Genomic DNA, 22,698 nt, shown 5'->3' with positions numbered 1-22,698 from the left:
GCTTTGTCTTATTGTGCTTCACAGGCACTGTGGTTTTTACAAATTGGAGTTTTGTGGCGACCCTGCATCAAGCAAATCTGGGCACCATTTCTCCAACAACATTTGCTCACTTCATGTCTCTGTCACAGTTTGGCAATTCTCACAATATTTCAAGCTTTTTCATTATTTGTTACTGTGATCTGTGATCAGTGATCTTTGATATTACTACTATAATTGTTTTGGCACACTACAAACTGCACCCATATAAGATGCAAACTTAATCGATAAATATTGTATGTGTTCTGACTGTTCCACTCACTTGCCATTCCCCAGTCTCTTTCCTTCTCCTCAGGCCTCTCTATTCCCTGAGATACAACAATATTGAAATTAGGCCAATTAATAACTCTGTAATGGCCTTTAAGTGTTCGAGTGAAAGGAAGACTTGCACTTCTCTCACTTTATTTCTTTTTGAGGGTTTGATTTACTCCCATTTTTTTTAATTACTATTACTAGTTTCAGGTGTACAAAACAATGTAATAGTTAGACATTTATACCCCTCACAAACTGATAACCCCCTCCCCCAATCTACTACCCCTTTGACATCACACACAGCCATTACATTTCCACTCTCTCTATTCCTTATGCTGTACTCCACATCCTGTGACTATACATATTAAATTATAGTTGACATTCATTATTATTCAGCTTCAGGCGTACACTGCAGTGGTCAGGCACCTACACCATCCATGAACTGGTCTCCCTTCATAAGACAATTGTCCATCGGATACCCTGCAAAATCTTTACAACATTGTTGATTATGTTCCCCAAACTGTATTTCATATCCCTGTGGCACTTCTGTCACTTTAAATCAAAAGCTAGGAATGATAAACTTAGTGAGGAAGGCATGTCAAAAGATGAGATAGGCCAAAAGTTAGGTCTCTTGCACCATACAGTTAGCCAAATTGTGAGTGCAAAGGAAAACTTCTTGCAGGAAATTAAAAGTGCTGCTCCAGTGAACACACAAATGATAAGAAAGTGAAAGTCTATTGCTAATGTGAAGAAAGTTTTAGTAGTCTGGATAGAAGATCAAACCGGCCACAGTATTCCCTTAAACCAAATCCTAATCCAGAGCAAGGCCCCAACTCTTTAATTCTGTGAATGCTGAGAGAGATGAGAAAACTGCAGAAGAAAAGTTTGAAGCTACCAGATATTGGTTCATGAGGTTTAAGAAAGAAGCCATCTCCATAACGTAAAAGTGCAGTGTGAAGCTGCAAGTGCCGATATAGAAGCTGCTGCAAGTTATCCAGAAGACCTAGTTAATGAAGGTGGCTACATTAAACATCAGATTTTCAATGTAGATGAAATGGCCTTACATTGGCAGAAGATGCCATCTAGCTGCCAGCTGGAGAGGAGCAGTCTGGCTTCAAAGCTTCAAAGGACAGGCTGACTCTCTTTGGTAGGAGCTAATGCAGCTGGTGACTTTAAATTAAAGCCAAAGCTCATTTACCACTCCAAAAATCCTAGAGCTCTTCAGAGTTATGCTAAATCTACTCTGCTTGTGTTCTATAAATAGAACAACAAAGCCTGGGTGACAACACATCTGTTTATAACATGGCTTACTGAATATTTTAATCCTACTTAAAATATTCTCCAAGTACTAATGGAGACCTCGTACTCAGAATAAAAGATTTCTTTCAAAATATTATTGCTCTTTGAAATGCACCTGCTCACTGAAGAGCTCTGATGGAGATGTCCAATGAGATTAATGTTGTTTTTGTGCCTGCTACACAACATCCATTCTGAAATCCATGGATCAAGGAGTAATTTTGTCTTTCAAGTCTTGTTATATAAGAAATACATTTTGTAAGGCTATAGCTGCTATTGATAGTGATTTCGCTGAAGATCTGGGCAAAGTAAATTAAAAATCTTCTGGAAAGGATTTACCATTCTAGATGCCATTAAGAAAATCACAATTCACTGGAAGAGGTAAAATATCAACATTAGCAAGAATTTGGAAGAAGTTGATTCCAGCCCTCATGTATGACTTTGAGGGAGTCAAGACTTCAGTGGAGAAAGTAACTGCAGATATAGTAGAAATAGCAAGATAACTAGAATTAGAAGTGGAGCCTGAAGAGGTGACTGAACTGCTATGATTTTAAAAAAAATAATTGCTATGATTTTTATGAGTAAGCTTTAACAGATGAGTTGCTTCATATGAATGAATAAAGAACGTGGTTTCTTGAGATGAAATCTCCTGGTAAAGATGGTGTGAAGCATTGAAATGATCACAGAGGGTTTAGAATGTTATGTAAACTTAAGTTGATAAAGCAGCAGCATACAACTCAATAGAAAAAAATTAAATATTATTCAGTCTTTAAAATATTATTCAGTATTTTAAAATAAGGAAGTCCTACCATTTGTGACAACATGGATATACCTTGAGGGAGGTCATTCTGCTAGGTGAAATAAATTAGAGAAAGACAAATACCTATGATCTTACTTATATGTGGAATCTAAAAACAAAACAACAAAACTTACAGACACAGAGAACAGATTGGTGGTTGCCAGACTCAGCGGATGACATGAGTGAAATGGTGAAATGGGTGAAGGTGGTCAAAAAGTATAATCTTCCAGTTAAAACATAAATAAGTCATGGGGATGTAATGTATGGCCTGGTGACATAGTAAATAATAGTGTATTGTATATTTGAAAGTTACTATTAGGTTGGCGCAAAAATAATTGGGGTTTTTGCAATTATTTTTAACCTTCTGAAACGCAATTACTTTTGCATCAACCTAATAAGAGAGTAGATCTTAAAAGTTCTCATTACAAGAAAAAATTATAACATTGGTGGTGATAGATGGTAACTAGGCTTACTGAGGTAATCACTTCACAATAGCTATATATATTGAATCAATATGTTTTGCACCTGAAACTAATATAATGTTATATGTCAATTATATCTCAATTTTTAAAAAGGCACCAGAAATCAGACTGCTTTTTCTTTTCCTCATTTAGGTGTCTTATTTTCAATTGTGATGTGATGACTTAACTGAGATAGTGAAACACATTGAAGGAGAAACCATTTTAACTTTTCAGTGTTTTCCAAATTATTTTAAAATAAAATGAATTAGAGCATCTTTATCATGTTTTTGTTTTTAATATTCTTCCTGTATAGTTTCATGCCAACATAATTTTTAAATCAAAATTATAGACTCTGAATGATATACTTTTTATCTTTCAATCTGTAAGGTTTCTGAAATTTGCTATTTGTAAGGACATTCATGTCCTGTCATTTGATTTACATTTTGAACAGTAAATTTTAGATAGAAAATGTTTGATAGACAATGTTACCATTAAAATTCAGTTGACCCAGTTAACTCTGGTTTTTATATTTAAAGCTTATTATTTAAAAGGCAACATCTCTACTTGACAGTAACCCAGGTCTGAATTTTTTAAATAATAAAAATGTTCTCTGGCGAAGTTTCTAAGGTATCCTCACATTCTAAGATATGTGAGACGGAAATAAAGATTGTCTTTTTTTTTTCCTTTTAATACCTATGCTGATGTGTTTCTGAACTTTTAAATAATGTTTTAATTTAAAAATAGTCAACTTGTATGACTATAAGATCAGATTTGTTGACATATTTTGTCTCCTACTCCTCTGGTCTTTGGAACTTTGTCTTTTTAATATTCCTTTACTATAATTTTAATGTTTAAAAAGGAGCAAATATTCATGCATATACACAATATCCCATGTTCATATAGAAGTCACTTCAATAACTTTTTTCTTACTGTTTTATTGAAAAATAAAACATAGACAGAAAACTATATAAATGTATGTCACAAACAATTACAAGACAAACAATCTTGTAACTACCACGCAGGTCAGGAATAGAACTGCCAGTTACTCCCAGAAGCTTTTATGGACCCCAACACAACCACAAGCCTATTTCTCCTCCCAAAAGTAAGAGGTTCTTCTTTTTTCTTTTATGATTTATCACTCAAGTGTGCATCTTTACAACTATAGTTTAGGCTTATTCATTTTATTGCTATGTCTTTCAATCTACATGTTCTCTTTCCATTCCCTTTTTTCCACCTCATAATTTAGTTGTTAAAGATCCCTAGTCATTTGACTTAAAGAGTTTCCCACAGCGTGGATTTTGCTGATTATAGTGTCATAGCATAGTTTCACATCTTTCTCAGTCCTCTCTATTTCCTGAAAATTGATAATCACATACACAGGCCTGACCGTATTCAGTTTTGCTTGTTTCTTTGTTTATTTCTTTGTTAGTATGTTTGTGGCAAGACTATAGGTGGTATTGTATTCTTTCATCAGGAAGCACATTAATGTCTAGTTATCTCATTTTTTGTGTGTGATGGTAACAGTTGATTAATCAACTGCCTAGATCCATTAAATCATTTAGGTGGTTGCAAAATGGAGATAGTCTTGCTTATAATTTCTTTTTCATTTACTGGCTGGAATGCATTTCCTCGTCTACTGTTTGATTAGTAGTGGTACAGTGTATTTGGAAAGGTAGAATAAATGCTTGATTCTTCACTTTTGTTTACCAGTTTTCAAAATAATTAGTTGATTCTCTTTCATCCTCTAAACATGGAGAGTTTTGTTGTTGTCGTTGTTGTTGTATCATCATTATGAACTTAAGAATTTACACATGTTTGACATGTTTCAATCCATTGCAATTCTTATCCTTATTGAAAATTATACTGTGCCATACCTGGCTAGTGGGATCCGGGATCCTCTTCAAGTTCCCAGAGTTCTTTTAACATGACTCCTGATTTGATGCCTTTGATAGCTTTCTTGCTTTCTGGTATGACAAGGTGTTCCAGGCTCATCTGAAGGACAGACAGGAATTGTGAATTTATCCACGGGGATGCTCTGATCCAGTGGTTGTAAACCAGTATCCAAGGGTTAAAAGTAGCCACCAGACATGTTGTCCTTTTTATTTGTTCCAAAAGAAACAAGTCAGTCACTCAACAGCAAATTTTTTTAGCACTTATTACTATATACCAAGTGTTGTAGTAGTTGCTGGGAATATGATCATTAATAAGACGTAAAACTGCCCTCAAGTAATTTACAATCTGATGAGGAAAACAAAACAAGCCAAAAACACTGCAAGTGATTTTGGAGGACCTAGAATGGTGAGAGATTTATTACAAGGAACCTAACTCAAGGTATGGAGGTCAAAGAAAGATTTTCACTAAAATGTTATTCAATTTTTTATTTAAAACATATCTTCCAGATAAAGGAAGATAAGAGAAAATTATTCAAGGCAGAGAAGGCATAAATGAATCTGATTTCCTTTAATTAGAAAAGCAATCAGCAAATCTGTATTAAACATATCCTATTCAAAAACTTCCAGAAATCAGATTCTGTGAACAATTTTTTCTGTTACCATTGCCTTTTCTCTTCCAGAAATGTCCCCAAGTAACATTCTTCAACATAGAATTTAGGTTTTAAATTAGAGTTAAGGCATTTCTATCCTAATCCAGTCTAGATGAGTCAGTATCACTTCTTTTTAATTTGTTTGTCTTTCCAAGATGAGTATTTCAGAATCAACCTTGCTGTTCCATTTTACTTGTGGACATTTTTATTACCATTGTATTTACCCCTTCTGTCCACTGAACTACCTTTATTAGCTGACATTCATATTTAATTGGAGCCTTCTTTACTTTTAAAGATGCTGATTCTTGTACTTGTCTTACTTTATATTCCTTTGTCCATTTCAGCAGGAAACACTGAAACAGCTTTATCTGTGACAAAATTAATATAAGTAAAACTGCAATTATTAGCGTATTGTCATTAGTGAAACTGATCATGATGAATCACATTCTAATTCATTATTTAAGCAAGAATATTGCTCTAACCATTTTAGAGTAATATTCTAGGCCTTTACCCAGCATAGATTTTAATTAACACTATAGTACATTTCTATTTCTTGAGCCAATTCTTTTAGATGGTAAGGTATAATTTCCAAAAAAAAAAAGATAAAATTATGATTCTCAGACAAATATAAACATGGGTCAAAGATTTTGTTCAACTTATTAATTAATGATGGAACCAGTAAGATGTTAAGTAAGAATTCAAAGAGTGTTTGAGGAGATAAGTGTTTATAGACAATTAAATATGGGAATTTTAGTAGTAAGATAATTGAGTTAGATACAAAACTGAATACTATCCTGTATATTAAGCTATAACTTTTGGAGATGTTATTTTTATGAGTCAGAACTTATTTGAAACTCTACCTAACAAAAATCTACAAGTTACCACATAATTAATAAATAGTGAGCTTAACAAAGTACTTCCCCTAGTCTTGAGGGGCTTTCAGTCCCATATGGCAGTGGAAAGACCTGTTCCAGACCTTTTGCCTTTTTTCCAAGTTGTAGACGATTTTTGAATAAGACTTCCATCTTTTAGACAGGATTAGAGACTTTTCCTGGGTCTGAGGATTGATTGTTTGTTAATACCTGATGAAGCAAGCTGTGTTTTAGGACACTTTGTAACTTTTGTATCCCAATGTTAAACAGCTACCTAACAATTAGTCTTTAATATTGAAATTTTGAGGAGTATTAATTGCTCTAACCAGGCATGAAAGGAAGGCAAAGGGACTTTTTATATACTTAATAGATTTAAAGTAATTTGCTGTGGAATAAACACAACATTTTTATGTCTCCTAGGGTTTTCCAGGAGATATTGGGATTCCTGGACCAAATGGCCCTGAAGGATCAAAGGTAAAATAAATAATAATAAGTAAATAAAAATCTCACATCTCAATGAATGAGTTAAAAAAGATTTTAGGAAATCAGAACATTTCTGTGTATTTTCCAACTGTCTCAGATGCATTTAATAAACTTTATATATCTTATTTCAAGGTAATCAGGAAGTAGTTTGCATGTCTGGTGTTCTTTTGGTGCCTTTTGTTGAATTTGAGTATATTATCCAATCTTCTGGGTTCAGGTCATTGAAAATTATTTTTCTAGTTTGGTCTAGACTTAGCTTAGGGTGACAAGATTTGCAAAACATGTAAATGACTGAAAAAGGATTTTTTGGAAGAGATTTAAAAAAAAAAAAACACCTAAAAAGTCATAGCATACTAAAACCCTTTAGGACCTATAAAGTAAAATAAAATAAAATTTTATTAAACTAATAAAATAAAAGAAAGCCTATGGTGTCCAGAACTTACACATAATACAAAATACCTGAAGAAATTTAAGCATTTTAAGCTTCCTTTAACTATTGTATATATACATTAGAAATTACCCATAGCAACATTTTAAATACCAAGCTTTGCCAGGCAGACTGACATAAAATGAGCATTGTAAGCAAATAAAGTATTGTGAAAATAAAGGATAGAAATATGAACTAGCATGAAAATTGGAGAATTAACAGGGTATGAAGTACAGCTGCTGTGGAAAGTTGTCAGTATGAGTAGTAAGGATTGATGGTCAATGAAGCTATAAAGGATATCAATATAGCTATATTTGTTAGTGTACTATAGTGTCAAGTACTGCAGTAGTTCCCTATTATCCATGGTCTTGCTTTCCACACTTTGTTATCTGTGGTAAACCGTGGTCTAAAAATATTGGAAAATTCCAGAAATAAACAATATGTAAGTTTTAAATTGCACGACATTCTGAGTAGATTGATGAATTCTCATGTGGTCCCCCTCTGTCCCACCTAGGGCTTGAATCATCCCTTTGTCCAGTGTACCCACGCTGTACACAAAGTCTGACAATTAAATTTGCCAACTTGGTGCAACGATGTTGCTAACCTTTTTTGATATCAGAGGGATTATTCATGATGAATTTGTACCAACTGGACAAACAGTTAATCAAGTTTCTATTTGAAAATGCTGAAAAGGCTGCGTGAAGAAGTTAGATGAAAACGACCTGAACTTTTCGCCAACAATCCATGGCTCTTGCATCACGACAATGCACCAGCTCACATGGCAGTGTCTGTGAGGGAGTTTTTAACCAGTAAACAAATAACTGTATTGGAACACCCTCCCTACTCACCTGATCAGGCCCCAATGACTTCTTTCTTTACCTGAAAATAAAGGAAATATTGAAAAGAAGACGTTTTGATGACATGCAGGACATCAAGCGTAATATGACAACAGTTCTGATGGCCATTCCAGAAAGAGTTCCAAAATTGCTTTGAAAGGTGGACTAGGTGCTGGCATCAGTGCATAGCTTTCCCAAGGGGAGGACTTGGAAGGTGATTGTAGTGATATTCAGCAATGAGGTATGTAGCAGTTTTTCTAGGATGAGTTCACGAACTTAATTGTGAGACCTCGTATGCTGCTCACCTGTTACTTATTTAGTGACTGTCGTGGTTATCAGATTGACTGTTGCAGTGTCACAGTACTTATGTTCAAGTAATCCTTATTTTATTTAATAATGGCCCCAAAGTGCAAGAGTAGTGATGTTGGCAATTTGGGTATGCCAAAGAGAAGCTAAAAGTGAGAAGGTGAGTACACTACAATCAGGTATTTTGAGGGAGACACACAACACATTAACATAATTTTTATTACAGTCTATTGTTATAATTGTTCTATTTTGTTATTAGTTATTGTAGTTAATCTCTCACTGAGCCTCATTTATAAATTAATCTTTATCATAGGTATGTGTGTGTAGGAAAAAAGATAGTATATTTAGGGTTCAGTACTACCCACAATGTCACGCATCTATTGGTGGTTTTGGAATGTATCCCCTATAAATAATGGGGGCACTACTATATACTGTATTTTGCCATGTGCAATGCATACTTTTTTGCCCAAATTTGTGAGGAAAAAAATAAGGATGCACATTATACATGGGCAGTACAACTTCCATATCTATATAAATGTTTTTAATTATTTTATTTATGTTTATGAGTTCAAAGTGTAACTCTGGAAATCAATAACGATATTTGTATGCAAAATAATACACTGGAATACAATAATCGGTTTTGTTGTACTTACGACAAACTTGCAACAACGAAGAGTTCTTGGCCTTCTATGAGTCAGTAAATATCGTAAATTTGTTACCAGTACATAGAATTTCTTGTGCCTTGTATCTGTTCTTGTGTTTTGTAATTATTTGTTACATAAAATTTCTTGTACCATAATACGTTATAAAATAAATGCTAAAATTCCTTTACAATACAAAAAACAAGTACTTAAATGTAAACAAATAAAAATTTGAATTAAAAATTAAAACGAAAGATTTTTTTCCCTGAAAGTTTGGGCCAAGAACGTGGATGCACATTATATACAGCAAAATACGGTAGTATTACACTAAATGTTTTACAGACATCTCATTTGATCTTCACAATAGCATTATGAGGTAGACGTTATTCCCATTTTACAGTTGGTTAAGTTATGCCCTCACAGTCACAAAACTATCAAATGACATAGCCAAGATTCTAACCCAGATACCGTTTCAAAGTCTGAGTTCTTAACCACTTAGCTTTGGGATTAAATTGTGAAGAACATTCAGTACCATGCTGAAGAGTTTCTACTTTATCCATGGGCATCAGGAAGTAACCAAAGATATTTAAATAGCAAAGTGTCCTAGGTGATTTATGATTTAAAAAGATACCTCTTGTGTCAGAATGTAGGATAATTTAAATAGGAGAGAAATTGAAGACAAGGAGAAGAGCTAGAAAACACTGGAAAATAAATTATAATGATCTGAAATAGGTCATTTATTGAATCAGTTTTTATTGGCTGTCTCTTATGTGACAGCCATTGTGCTAGATGCTATGGCAATGAAGATAAAAAGTTCTGATCCCTACTTTGAAGAAACTTAAAATCTAGAGAAAGATATGGAGGGAAAATCTTTATATTAAACATATGAATAACATATAATATGTAATACTGTACGAATATAGGGTTAGGGGACTCAGATTACACTTTGTAGATAAGGTTGCACTTGAGTTGACATAGAAATGAGTAGGAATTTGCAAACAGACAAGTGAGATGTATGGCATTCAGGAAAAGGAAACTTGTGAGAGGATGCAGGTGCAACATTTGGAACATATTTACACTAAAAGGTAACTCATTGTTTGTGAAATTCAAATTTAACTGGGCATCATGTATTTTATCTGGAACCCTACTGGCCATCTACAAACTTTCCCTCTACACGGTGACTTTCCTCCTTACTGTTTCCATAGAAGTATTCCTTCTCCTCCTCCCGATATTCAAGTTCCACATACGTTTTCCATCAAATCCTCTCCTAACTCCTGAATGACCTCATGCCATCAATTATCACCTTTATCCTGTTCTCTGACACAAAATTTCCTTTGTGCTTAAAACCGTTTTCAGTGCCAATGCTGTAGTTTATGCCCTCTTTATTTTTCCCCAGGATTAGTGTTAATAGCCTCCCAGTTCTTCCTGCCTCCAGTCTGCCATTTCTTCAAATATGCTTTCAAGCTGCTGATGGAATAAAGTTTGTAAAGTATAGATCTCATCGTGTGACTCTTGTGCCTAAATTCTTCAGTGATCTCCCCGACTTCCAGATTAAGGCTTGTATTTCTTTACATGTCACATAAGGTTCTTTATGTTTTACTTGGTAGAGCAGAAAGAGTACAGTCTAAACTAATGATCAAAAGTGTAGTATGATAAATACATGAACCAGTCACATAGTTGTTTATTATCATTATTAAGTATTATGTACTGTACATAATTGTATGTGCAATACTTCTGTGTGACTGGCATTGCAGTAGTTCTGTTTACACCAGCATCACCACAAACACGTAAGTAATGTGTTGTGCTATCACTTAACAAGGCTATGATGTCACTTGGAAATAAGAATTTTTCAGCTCCATTGTAACTTATGGGACCACCATCATATATAATTGACCGATATATATCATTGACCAATACGTTATGTGCTGTGTGACTGTACTTCCATCTACCATCTCTCTTCCAAAAGCTAAATTGTTTAGGGTACCAAACCATGCCATGTTTGTTCAAATATCACAGCTTTCTGCATGCTGTTCTTTTTGTCTGGATATCTCTCTACCTTCCTGTGGCCTACTTCACCTAGCTAACACTTACACATCACATAACACATTGTCCAGGAATCCTTCCCTGTTCTTTCCAAATCTAATTGAGATATCCCCCCTGTGTGTTCCTGGAAAAAAATCTGTCAAGCACTTACCTTCATATATTATAACTGCTGATTGGCTTAATTATTAGCCTATAAACTTTTTGAGAGAAGAGGCTAATTGATTTTATATATATCACAATAACCATAATAACATCCGTAGCACATAATAGGAACACAATAGATATTGGCTGAATGGATGATTGAATGTTTTTAAAAGCTGTTTTGGAAATAGAAACAATATGACTTGGTAACTAATTAAATGAAGTAATGGGAGAAAGATGTCAAACATAAAACTGAAACTATGACTTAGGTTACTGATGTCTTAAATAGGGAACTCAGGAGGCTTGGAGGTAGGCAAGACAAAAAGTTTGATTCTGGGTACATTTAGTTTGAGGTATCTGTTTGACATCAAGGAAATATCTAGTAGTAAATAAGTATTTAGTAGTAAAACAAGACAAAAAGTAGAAATAGCATCTCCTTTGAGAGACTGGGGTAGTATAGAGAATGGAGTTATGAATTTCTCAAGTCTAGTTTAGCCTTTCACCTGCTGTATACTTAGGAACTTGAACTTGATACATATATAAACATTTATTCAATAATTCATTCACCTAACATTTACAGAGTTTATTTTTATGTGTTAGGCCGAGTACTAAATGTGGGATTGTAAAGATTTTTAAACTATGGTCCCTCCCCTGCATGAAGTTATAGTTTAGTGAGCAATTAAAAAAAACAAAAACCCTAAAATTAATAATTGAATTTAAGTTTTTAAATTTAATAATTGAACTTAAAGTAATAATTGAACTTAATGTTTTTTTAAGTATGCATGAAATAGTAGGTGAAGAAGCAGATATCTTTCTAAATTCTTCCCAGTTTGGAAGATTTGTTTTACTTTTTGTCACGAAAAATGTCACAGAACTGAAAACCAACAGACCTCTTGATTATTGTTACAGTAGTGATCTTTAAAACTTCCTTCTCATTACTTTGTTTAGTCTTAAATTTACAGTGTTTCAAAGTGGGACAAAAGAACTGAAAGCTAGATATTTTAATGAATACCAATACCGATGGTTAAATTTCCAATGGGTAATAGTTACTTTGTAGATTATTTTGAGCTTGTAGCCTCATCAACACCAACATCATGGAACTAATTGATTTTGTACACATCATTGAATTTTAAAATAATATTTTTGATGATTCTATCAAAAGAATCAGAAATTTGTAAGGAAGAGGAATATAATTTTATGTTTTGTGGGTTTAGAAGGCTCTGTTTTTGTTTCTCTTCTTGGTCCTTACTATTTACCTTGAAATTTTTTCTAGAAACAGAAAAGGAAAGCAGAGCCAAGAATACTGACTCTATTAGCATGATGTGTTTCTTTAGTTGTGTACACTGTACCATAGAAGCATCTTAAAACTAACTTTATTTTGATATCCATGTCTTGTTGGAAAGTGGGGACAATGTAAATTACTAAAGCTATGCTGATGCTTTGGAAGGTGGTCATCAAGAAAATCATGTGCACTGTATTGGAAATATGTGGTTACCTTATTTGCAAACAAATTGGGTTATTTCCAGAGCAATTTGGCACAGCTCTAAAAAACCCATTTATTTTATCTTCATTTTCTGCCAATTGACTAAAAATCTCAAATTAAGATTGGAAGCTTGTGTTAATTATGGTTCTATTGATTATGGGATTGTGTGTGTGTGTTTGCATATATATATATATATATATATATATATATATATATGTTTGTTTATATATATATGTTTGTTTATATATATATATTTACAAAACATACTTCAACAAGCCTTCTTGGTAGCTACCCAATTTGCAGTCTGCTTTCAAGCATCCCATAACATTAGCAAAACCACATCCTTTCTCTTTTACTGCAAAAAGTGAGTACCCAATAAATATTTTCTGCTCTTCAGTAAACAGAGAAATAATTTATTTGTTGCTACAATAGTTTGTGTTGGTACTTTGGCTATGGAAATAAGGATGGTAAAACATGCTGTTTATTGTCTGTTGTATAACATCCCTTATAAATTGTTTGGGATAACCTACTATTAGTGAGGTTATATTGTAGAATATATGGAAATAACTTTTGTACTGAATTATTAAAATATGTCATGCGTTTATCTGGACAGAGGTGAATTAACTTAGTATATATGTCTGCCTTTATGCCAGAACCAAACTATTTTGATTATTGTAGCATGTAGTATATTTTGAAGTCAGGAAATGTGAGACCTTCAGCTTTGTTCATCTTTCTCAAGATTGTTTTTGCTATTCAGGTCCTTTGTGGTTCCATATGAATTTTAGGATTGTTTTTTCTGTATCTGCAAGAAATGTCGTTGAGATCTTGAAAGGATTGCATTAAATCTATAGATAACTTTGAGTAGTATGGACATTTTAACAACTTTAGGTCTTCCAGTTCATGGACATGGGATGTCTTTCCATTGTTTCTGTCTTCTTTACTTTTTTTCAGCAATGTTTTGTAGTTTTCAGTGTACAAGTCTTTCATCCGTTGGTTAAGTTCATTCTGAAGTATTTTATTCTTTTTGATACTGTGATAAATGAGATTGTTTTCTTAATTTCCATTTTGAATTGTTTATTGTAGTGTACAGAAACACAACTGATTTTTGTATGTTAATTATGTGTCCTCCAAGTTTGCTGTATTTAATTACTAGTGCTAATAATTTTTTTGTAGAATCTTTAGGATTTTCTGTATACAAGATTATGTCATCTGAGAGTAGAGATTTTACTTTTCTGTTGCTACTTGTGTGCCTTTTTTAATTTCCTTGCCGAATTTCTCTAGCTAGGACTCGTAGTACTATGTTGAATAAAAATGGTGTGAGTGAGAATCCTTGCTTTGTCCCTAATCTTTGAGGAAAGCTTTCAGTTTTTTCATTGCTGAGTATCATATGAATTGGAGACTTTTCACATATGGCCTTTAATATCTTGAAGTAATTTCCTTCTATTTATAGCTTGTTGAGCTTTTTATCCTGAAAGGGTGTTAAATTTTGTTAAATGCTTTTCTGCATCTATTTAGATGACAATATTATTTTTATTCTTCATTTGTTAATGTGGTGTATCACGTTGATTAATTTTAATACATAAAAAATACTTGCATCCCAGGTAAAAATCCCACTTGGTTATGATGTATGATTTTTTTTAATTAAAGTTTATTGGGATGACAATAGGTTTCAATTGTACAATTCTGTAGTACATCATCTGTATGTCGCATTGTGTTTTCAACACCCAGTCAGTTCTCCTTCCATCACCATATATTTGATCCCGTTTACCCTCATCTACCACCTCCTCTCCCCGCTTACCCTCTTGTAACCACTAAACTATTGTGTAGGTCTATCAGTTTTATTCGTTAGTTTGTCTTGTCCCTTTGTTGCTTTCAGTTTTATATCCATATGATTTTTTAATGTGCTGTTGAATTAATTTTGCTAATAAATTTTTTTATTATTGCTTTTATATTTAGCAGGGCTATTGGCCTGTAATTTTCTTTCTTTATAGTGTCTTTGTCTGGCTTTGGTATCAAGGTAATGCTGGCCTAATAATATGAGTTTGGAAGTGTTCCCACCTCTTCAATTTTTTGGAAGAGTTTAAAAAGGATTTACATTAATTCTTCTTTAAATATTTGTAGAATTCTCCACTGCAGTCATCTGGTCCCAGGCTTTCTTTCTGTATTTTTCCTTTTGGTTGGGAGATTTCTAATTACTGTTATAGATCTGTTCAGATTTTGTATTTTTTTTTTTTAAACAGAATGACTCATACAGGTTTTTTTTTTTTTTAAAGACCAATGAAACTAAGAGCTTTTTCTTTTTTTTAATTATTATTATTGGGGAAGGGATACAGAACTTTATTGGGGAAGAGTGTGTACTTCCAGGACTTTTTCCCAAGTCTAGTTGTTGTCCTTTCAATCTTAGTTGTGGAGGGTGCCGTTCAGCTTCAAGATGTTGTCCTTTTCAGTCTTAGTTGTGGAGGGCGCAGCTCAGCTCCAGGTCCAGTTGCCATTGAGAGTTGCAGGGGGCGCAGCCCACCATCCCTTGCGGGAGTCAAACCGGCAACCTTGTGGTTGAGAGGATGCGCTCCAACCAACTGAGCCATCTGGGAGGCAGCTCAGCTCAAGGTGCCATGTTCAATTTTAGTTGCAGGGGACGGAGCCCACCATCCCTTGCAGGACTTGAGGAATTGAACTGGCAACCTTGTGGTTGAGAGCCCACTGGCCCATGTGGGAATCGAACCGGCAGCCTTCGGAGCTAGGAGCATGGAGCTCTAACTGACTGAGCCACCAGGCCGGCATGATTTTGTATTTCTTTTATTTTTAATTTTTGTTAAATTTATTGGTATGACATTGGTGAGTAAAATTATAAAGGTTTCAAGTATACAATTCTATATCATCTATATGTTGCATTGTGTATTCACCACCCTAAGTCATTTCTCCTTCCCTCATCATATATTTGACCCCCTTTACCCTCTACTACAACTCCACTACTCTTACCCTCTGGTAACCACTAAATTGTTGTCTGTGTCTGAGGTTTTGTTTATTTGTCTTATTTGTTTGTTGCTTTCAGTCTTATAGCCCACATATAAGTGAAGTTATATGGCTCTCGACTTTTTCTGTCTGACTTATTTCACTTAGCATGATAGTCTCAAGATCCATCCATGTTGTAGCAAATGGCGATATTTCATCTTTTCTTATGGCCAAGTAATAGTCCATTGTACATATGTACCACATCTTCTTTATCCAGTCATCTATCGAAGGACACTTTGGTTGTTTCCATGTCTTGTCCACCATGAATAATGCTGCAATGAACATGGGGTTACATATATCTTTACAAATAAATGTTTTCAAAATTTTGGTATAGATACCCAGGAGAGGACTTGCTGGATTGTATGGTAATTCTATTCTTAATTTTTTGAGTAACCTTCATACTGTTGTTTCCATAGTGGCTGTACCAATTTACATTCCCACCAGCAGAGTATTAGGGTTCCTTTTTCTCCACAACTTCTCCAACACTTGTTAGTACTTGTCTTGTTGATAATAGTCATTCTAATAGGTGTGAGGTGGTATCTCATTGTGGTTGTGATTTGCTAGTGAAGTTGAGCATCTTTTCATGTATCTGTTGGCTGTTTGTATGTCTTCTTTGGAGAAGGGTTTATTCAGATGCTCTGCCCATTTTTTAGTTGGATTGTTTATTTTTGTTTTTGTTGAATTGTATGAATTCTTTGTATATTTTGGATATCAGCCTGTATCAGAGATGTTGTTTGTAAATATCTTCTCCCGTTTAGTTGGTTGCTTCTTTGTTTTGTTGACAGTTTCTTTTGCTGTGCAGAAGATTTTTAGTTTGATATAGTGTCAATCAATTATTTTTGCTTTTATTTTCCTTGCCTTTGAGGTCAAATTCATAATATTATTTCAGAACCCAAGGTCCATAAGTTTAGTACGTATGCTTTCTTCTGTGCAGTTTATTGTTTCAAGTCTTGTTTCGGTCTTTGATCCATTTTGAGTTAATTCTGGAATATGGTGACAGGTAGCAATCTAGTTTCATTATTTTGCATGTGGCTTTCCAGTTGTCCCAGCACCATTTATTGAAGAGGCTTTCTTTTCTCCATTGTATGTTTTTGACTCCTATGCTGAAAATTATCAGCCAATATATATGTGGGTTTAATTCTGGGTTCTCAATACTATTTCATTGGTCTGTGTGTCTGCTTTTATTGCTGTTGCTTTGTAGTCTAACAGTTGATAGCAGAATAGAGTAGTAAAACCATGACTGTACTATTTTCATGAAGTTCAAAAATAGGTAAAACTAAGCTATGGTGTTAAAAGCCAGGATAGTCATTACCTCTGGGGACTAGAAAAGGGGTAGTGATTAGGAGGGGCTTCTGGGATGTTAGGAATGTTTAAATTCTTTTATTTGGGTGGTGGTTACCCTGCTGGGTTGACTTGGTAATAATTTCTTGAACATACTTGCAGTTTAATTCATTATTCTGTAGGTGTGCCATATTTCAATAAAACTGATACATATATGATTTTTTTAAACTATAAAGAAATGCAAGTGATTGTTTGCCATTCAATTCATCCACTGATTAGGGGAACGATGCAATCCTTAGAGGTATGTAGGTTTCTTCAAATGTATTCATAATGTTATACTTCCTAAAATGTGTGGAAGGTACATGGCTGTTCTCCTTAATATATACAAACAAGATTTTATCTGTATTTTAAAATACAAAGAAATTAAAAAATATTTTTCTTTAAAAAAAGATATATAAAACTTTATAAAGTGTGTATATATAAGTGTGTATATATATATACACACATATATATGTATGTGTATATATGTATATCAGATGTGTGTGTTTGTGTGTGTGAAAGAGGCATGATCTATTTATTTTTTATTTATCTGTTCATAGTAAAAAGACTGCAAATATATACACTAAAAAAGAGCGAAAGCTTTTAGTGGTTATAAAATTACTAAAAGCAATAATTCAAAAGGTAATTCCTAAGAGATTTACTTAAAACTTTGCTAACACCTTGCATACTTTGGGGGACAGAACTGAATAAGAAAGATGTTGCCATGTTGAATAGATGTTGTAGGGCGCTTTTTGAAATAGAAAGATTTTGTTTTTTAGTTACTTTGATCAGTTTTTACTCAGAGAACATTTGATCTTTAATAACACGCATTTTAATTAACAAAAGAATTCTTTTAATTTTGAAATTCCTAATCTCCTTCAGATTGTTATTTTCTTTTGCAAACTGCCCTCTATTTTATCAGCTTGTATCAAGAGGGTAATTAATTGATGAGTGCGCATGATGTATTCCAGAATCTCTTAACAAATTAAAGCACCATATATCCCCTCCATCTGTTTTCAGATTGTGTGAATACTCTATTATGTATTTATTGTACCATTATCAGATTAACAATGGGACCTATTGCTTCAAATTTAGAAGTACTTTTTCTGAAAAGGTGTCTCATTAAAGAGTAACATATTGAGCAGATTTTCTGAATATTCATATACTATTTAAAAATAAGTTTATCCTATGTTTCACAACTTTTTGTTTCCTTGTAGTTTTCTGATCATCTACCCTCCCACCCCATTTTGATAAATTCCTAATGAAAAAGGAATAGTACCAAATAATATTGTCTATCTTCAGATGAATGCTGATGGGGAAAAAAAAATAGCTCAATTTAATAGAGCTGAAGTTTTCATTGTATGTGCTTGTATTGTTTTTATAGGGACTTCTTGGAAATAGAGGGCCTCCTGGACCTCCTGGTCTCAAAGGAACTCAGGTATGGAGGAAATAAATATCCAATCAGGAATTTCTATAGTTCAAATATTTTATTTTTTGTGTGACATTAGTGTTTGCTTAAAGAAAACATTACTTTAGTGTAGACAATTTTTGCCATACAAGATTTCAAGTTGCCATTTTATATTGGCAGCTATGGAATGGGATTTGGAATTATTTTACAGTGTTTTGAATTCATTAAGTGATTTATGTCAGTGGTCTCCATTGAACATCTGAAGAAGCTGAGCCTAGAATCTCACTCATGTGTAGTGGAATTTATATTTATTATTTGTGTATATTTCATATTTGTGAGCCAATAAATTATATTTAATTGAATTGTGAATTGAGCAAATGTTTGTTAATCAGACAAGTAAAATGGAATATATGTTTCTAGAAAGATCTGTATCTGTTGTTGAAATGTGATAACATTAACTTTTATTTAAAAGTGAAAAATCATTATATTTAGGAAATATGCCAATAAATGGAGGAAAAACATCTATTACCTTTTTTAATTTTCTTAGATAATAATGTATGAAAATTCTTTATTTTTTCTATGTTCCTCTATTGTTATCCACCCACACATTTTTTGATCCTTAGAGGAATACACAAGATTTTATATTTTATGACAGTATAACTAATTTGACTCCAATAATACTGGATAAATTAGTCAAGAAGAAACTTTAGACATTAACCCCATTTCAGTATGATCTGATACAGCTTTGTATCTTTAAGGCTTAAAACAGAACTAAGACTCAAAAACATATTTGTTGAATGAATGAAATATCAAAGTGTGTCAAGTGAGAACATATTCTATACCAATAATTTTTTACCATACCAATTTGTATTGATTTCCATCTGTTAAGAACTTATATGAATTCCTCTCTGTGTCAGAAAGATACTGAGCCCAAGAAAATAATGGTCTTAGAGATTCCCAATCCTGATTCTGTGATACCCTAACTACTTTTACTGTTATTCACTCTGTTTTCTATATATAACTTAGATCATCTACCAATTTAAAAATAATCCAGTCGTACCTGTGTCCCTTAGAGTAGATGTGGAGTTGTCACAGAAAAAATAAAGATGTTATGAGTGATACATTTCTAAAATACAAGAAAATCACAGCATTCTTATCATCACATCTCAGAATCAGCTTCAGATTTAAGAATAGAGAGAATGGGGTTTACATTTTTAAATACTTATTTCAGGCCATGATATGTTCTGATTTTTTTAAGGGAGAAGAAGGACCAATTGGACCCTTTGGAGAACTGGGGCCAAGAGTATGTATCGTATATAATGTGCTTTTCTTAAAATAAGTATGCTGTAAATGTTTTTTAATAGCACCAATTTTTAAGTTACAGCCAAGAATAAAAAATTGGAAACAAACTATAGCCATACAATACTCCCAAATAAAATAGGCCTATAACGGGAGTTTTCTAAGGATATTTAAGTGATATTATTCCTCTGCATATTTATTTGTTCCTACAGTGGTCTTATGGTCTTAGTAATTTGTACAAATTATTTATAAAGTTTCTCAAAATGTAATAGGAGGCGAAATACCTTAGACATTTTAGTAATGTTTTGGGAGTTTCTGTTTTGTAAATGTGTCAGTAAAATTATGAAAAGTTAATAAGATATATTTTCTGCCAACTTTTTCCCAGATAATATAGTGTAATAGATGAATTACTCATTTTCAAGTTCTGAAAAAGAATTCTTTAAGAATTGGGGTATGCATGGCCAAAGTTTATATTATCATGAAGTAAGTAAGATGTGTACATCACATTTATTTTAAGAGGCATTATTAGACTCATATAAAAATATCTCATTCTTTTTTCTTGAGAACATCATAACATACAGGTTCTTAAAACATTTAAGGAGACAGTAATTCTTTGTTTTGCACCTTTACCTCACTAGCACACACACTGCCAGTATCCCATTGAAAGAAAAAGATTTTTTATTTCATTTTTTGTGAGGTGAGTTATATAACAGAAAAACTGTTGTTATTTGAGCCCGGTATAATTCATCTTATTTAAAATTCATTGCACTAGAAAATAGGAAAATCATATTCACCTCTTTCCTACTCAATCCTAATACCTATTATTGTTGCTACTATTGGTTAAAGATCAATTTAGCCCTGGTATTGCTCTATGTCACACAAATCATCTCTAGTCCTGAAAACCACCCTGCAAGATATTGTCTACATTTTTAAATATGAAAATAAGACTTTCATAGTATATTCTCAAGCATAGCATGCTTAAGATAAACCCAATGTGATGGAATTTAACAGGACCAGAAGTAATGACTCCAAGACTGAACTCTGAATTGCTTGATTTCAAAGATTATAAATGTGCTGTTAGATTCCAGTGAGATTCATTCCATAATGTAGTAATGATGTATAACTATTAGTATACTGCCGTGCCTGAGTGAGTACCACATTATTAAAAATGAAAGAAATATTCTCACTAAGGCTTTTATTTCCAAACAGTGTGAATAAATTGTATTATTCATTTTTTTGTAAATATTATAAGCAAATCTAATAATTTAAACTCTTAACAACATTTCTTCTATATCTGCAATTTCACCAGAAAGCAATTTATATTTAACAATAAGAGGATGATTATTTGTTCTATTTTGTGCTTGGTGCGAAACCACTAAACAATTTCAAGCAAGGCAGAGGCAAAAATTAGAAAAACTTTTTGGGTAGAAGTCCTAAATATAATTTTAATTCACTGATGTTTTTATATGTAATCAAAAGGTTGTTTTGTTTATTTTAAGAAAAAAATATGAGCACATTTGTTAATGGATAGGAATAATAAAATCCAAATTTATAATGCCTAGTAGATATTATAAATTAATATTCTATTTAGCAGTCACATACACACACACACACACTTTTTCTACTCCTAGATTCAATTTGTCACACACATTAGTTGAGACATAGTGATCTCCTTAATAAAATCTTGTATAATCAGATACAACTTGTTTGATATTAGAAACCACATACTGCAGATTAATCCACCCAATATTTGGGATATTGGCTTCCTCTTCTTCAGTAATCTTATCCTTTACTCTCTTCAGCTACTAACTGCTGTGGTCAAACCTTTCACTTTCTCACTACCACTAACAGCAACCTCTGTTTATTTTCAATTTCAAACTTCTCACTCCCCAACCATCCTCCCCTTTCTTGCTAGTACAGTCTCTTTTGTAAACCACTCCAACGGTCCCGATAGGAAGTTTAAACCATTGGTCTTATCACCATTCCAGTATTCCTTATCTTCTCTATGGCCGCACATCTCTCCTCATCATGCTAAAAACATTATAATTATTCCTTTGATTTACATTGTCAATTCTGTTTGCACACCTATTTACTTTTACTTGTTTACATTATTTTTTTATGCTTTCTCTCTCACCTCCGTTCATTTCTCTCTTATCCTCATTCTTAGCCCTTTGCCCGGTTCTCTAAGAAGATTGAAGTAATGGAAAGAGAACTTCCACAAGTCTGTACCGTCGCTTCTACCCACTTTACTGTGTATGTGCCATTAACTCTGCCTTCTCCCCTGTTAGTATGGACTAACACCATTTTTCTAGCTAAGGTCAAGACTTCCAGTTGTTTACTACGTTACATACCTTACCCTTTCGCCTACTGAAGAACACTGATCCAGCAATTTGCCCCACTCTCTCCTGCATCTTAAATTTGCTCTCTCTAATGAATCAATCCTATGAGCACATAAACATGCCATTATTTCTTCCAGCTTAGAAACAAAAACAAAACTTGTATTGACCCATTTTCCTTCCAGGTATTACCTTTCCTCCCTTCCCTTTTCAGTAAAATGTCTCAAAAGTGTTGTCTATACATGCGTTTTCTAAATTTTCTCCTCGCCTTATCTGCTGCAACTATTCTTGCTCCCCACACTCTAAAACAAATAATCTTATGAATGTCATAAATGACCTCCATGTTGCTGAATTCAATGATTATTTCTCAATCTTCATTATACTCTATACATATATCCTTCAGAATTCGATAAGATTACTCTTTCCTCCTGGAAACACTTTCTTCACTGGCATGATCTTCCTCCTAACCCTCTGGCAGCACATTTGCATATTTTCCTCATTTCTTCAAATAATAAATTTTGGAGTACCCCAGGGCTTGGTTTGTGGATTTTTCTTTTCTATCTACACTCAGATGAGCTGGTCCAGTCATTATATACCATCAAAATGCTAGTGATTTATGTTCAGATCAGAACCTCTGTCCCCTGAACTCTGGACTTGTATAACTACTACAAGATCTCTCCACTTAGATGTCTGACAAGACTATCA

General features: G+C 33.4%; 1 protein-coding gene across 1 annotated transcript in view; it reads left to right on the top strand.

Moving 5' to 3' along the window:
* The window catches only part of COL24A1 (collagen type XXIV alpha 1 chain), a 303,518-nt gene that overhangs the window by 117,293 nt on the left and 163,527 nt on the right, over positions 1 to 22,698 (top strand). Inside the window, exons 20-22 of the mRNA XM_033113285.1 lie at positions 6,679 to 6,732; positions 18,335 to 18,388; positions 19,617 to 19,661. Of these exons, the coding sequence (XP_032969176.1) occupies positions 6,679 to 6,732; positions 18,335 to 18,388; positions 19,617 to 19,661 (153 nt within the window). The remainder of the gene's footprint in view (positions 1 to 6,678; positions 6,733 to 18,334; positions 18,389 to 19,616; positions 19,662 to 22,698) is intronic.

This window comes from Rhinolophus ferrumequinum, chromosome 9 (genome assembly GCF_004115265.2).
Source record: "Rhinolophus ferrumequinum isolate MPI-CBG mRhiFer1 chromosome 9, mRhiFer1_v1.p, whole genome shotgun sequence".
NCBI classification, from domain to species: Eukaryota; Metazoa; Chordata; class Mammalia; order Chiroptera; family Rhinolophidae; genus Rhinolophus; species Rhinolophus ferrumequinum.
The sequence above is the reverse complement of the archived record's forward strand: the minus strand, read 5'-3'. Positions and strand labels throughout refer to the sequence as shown.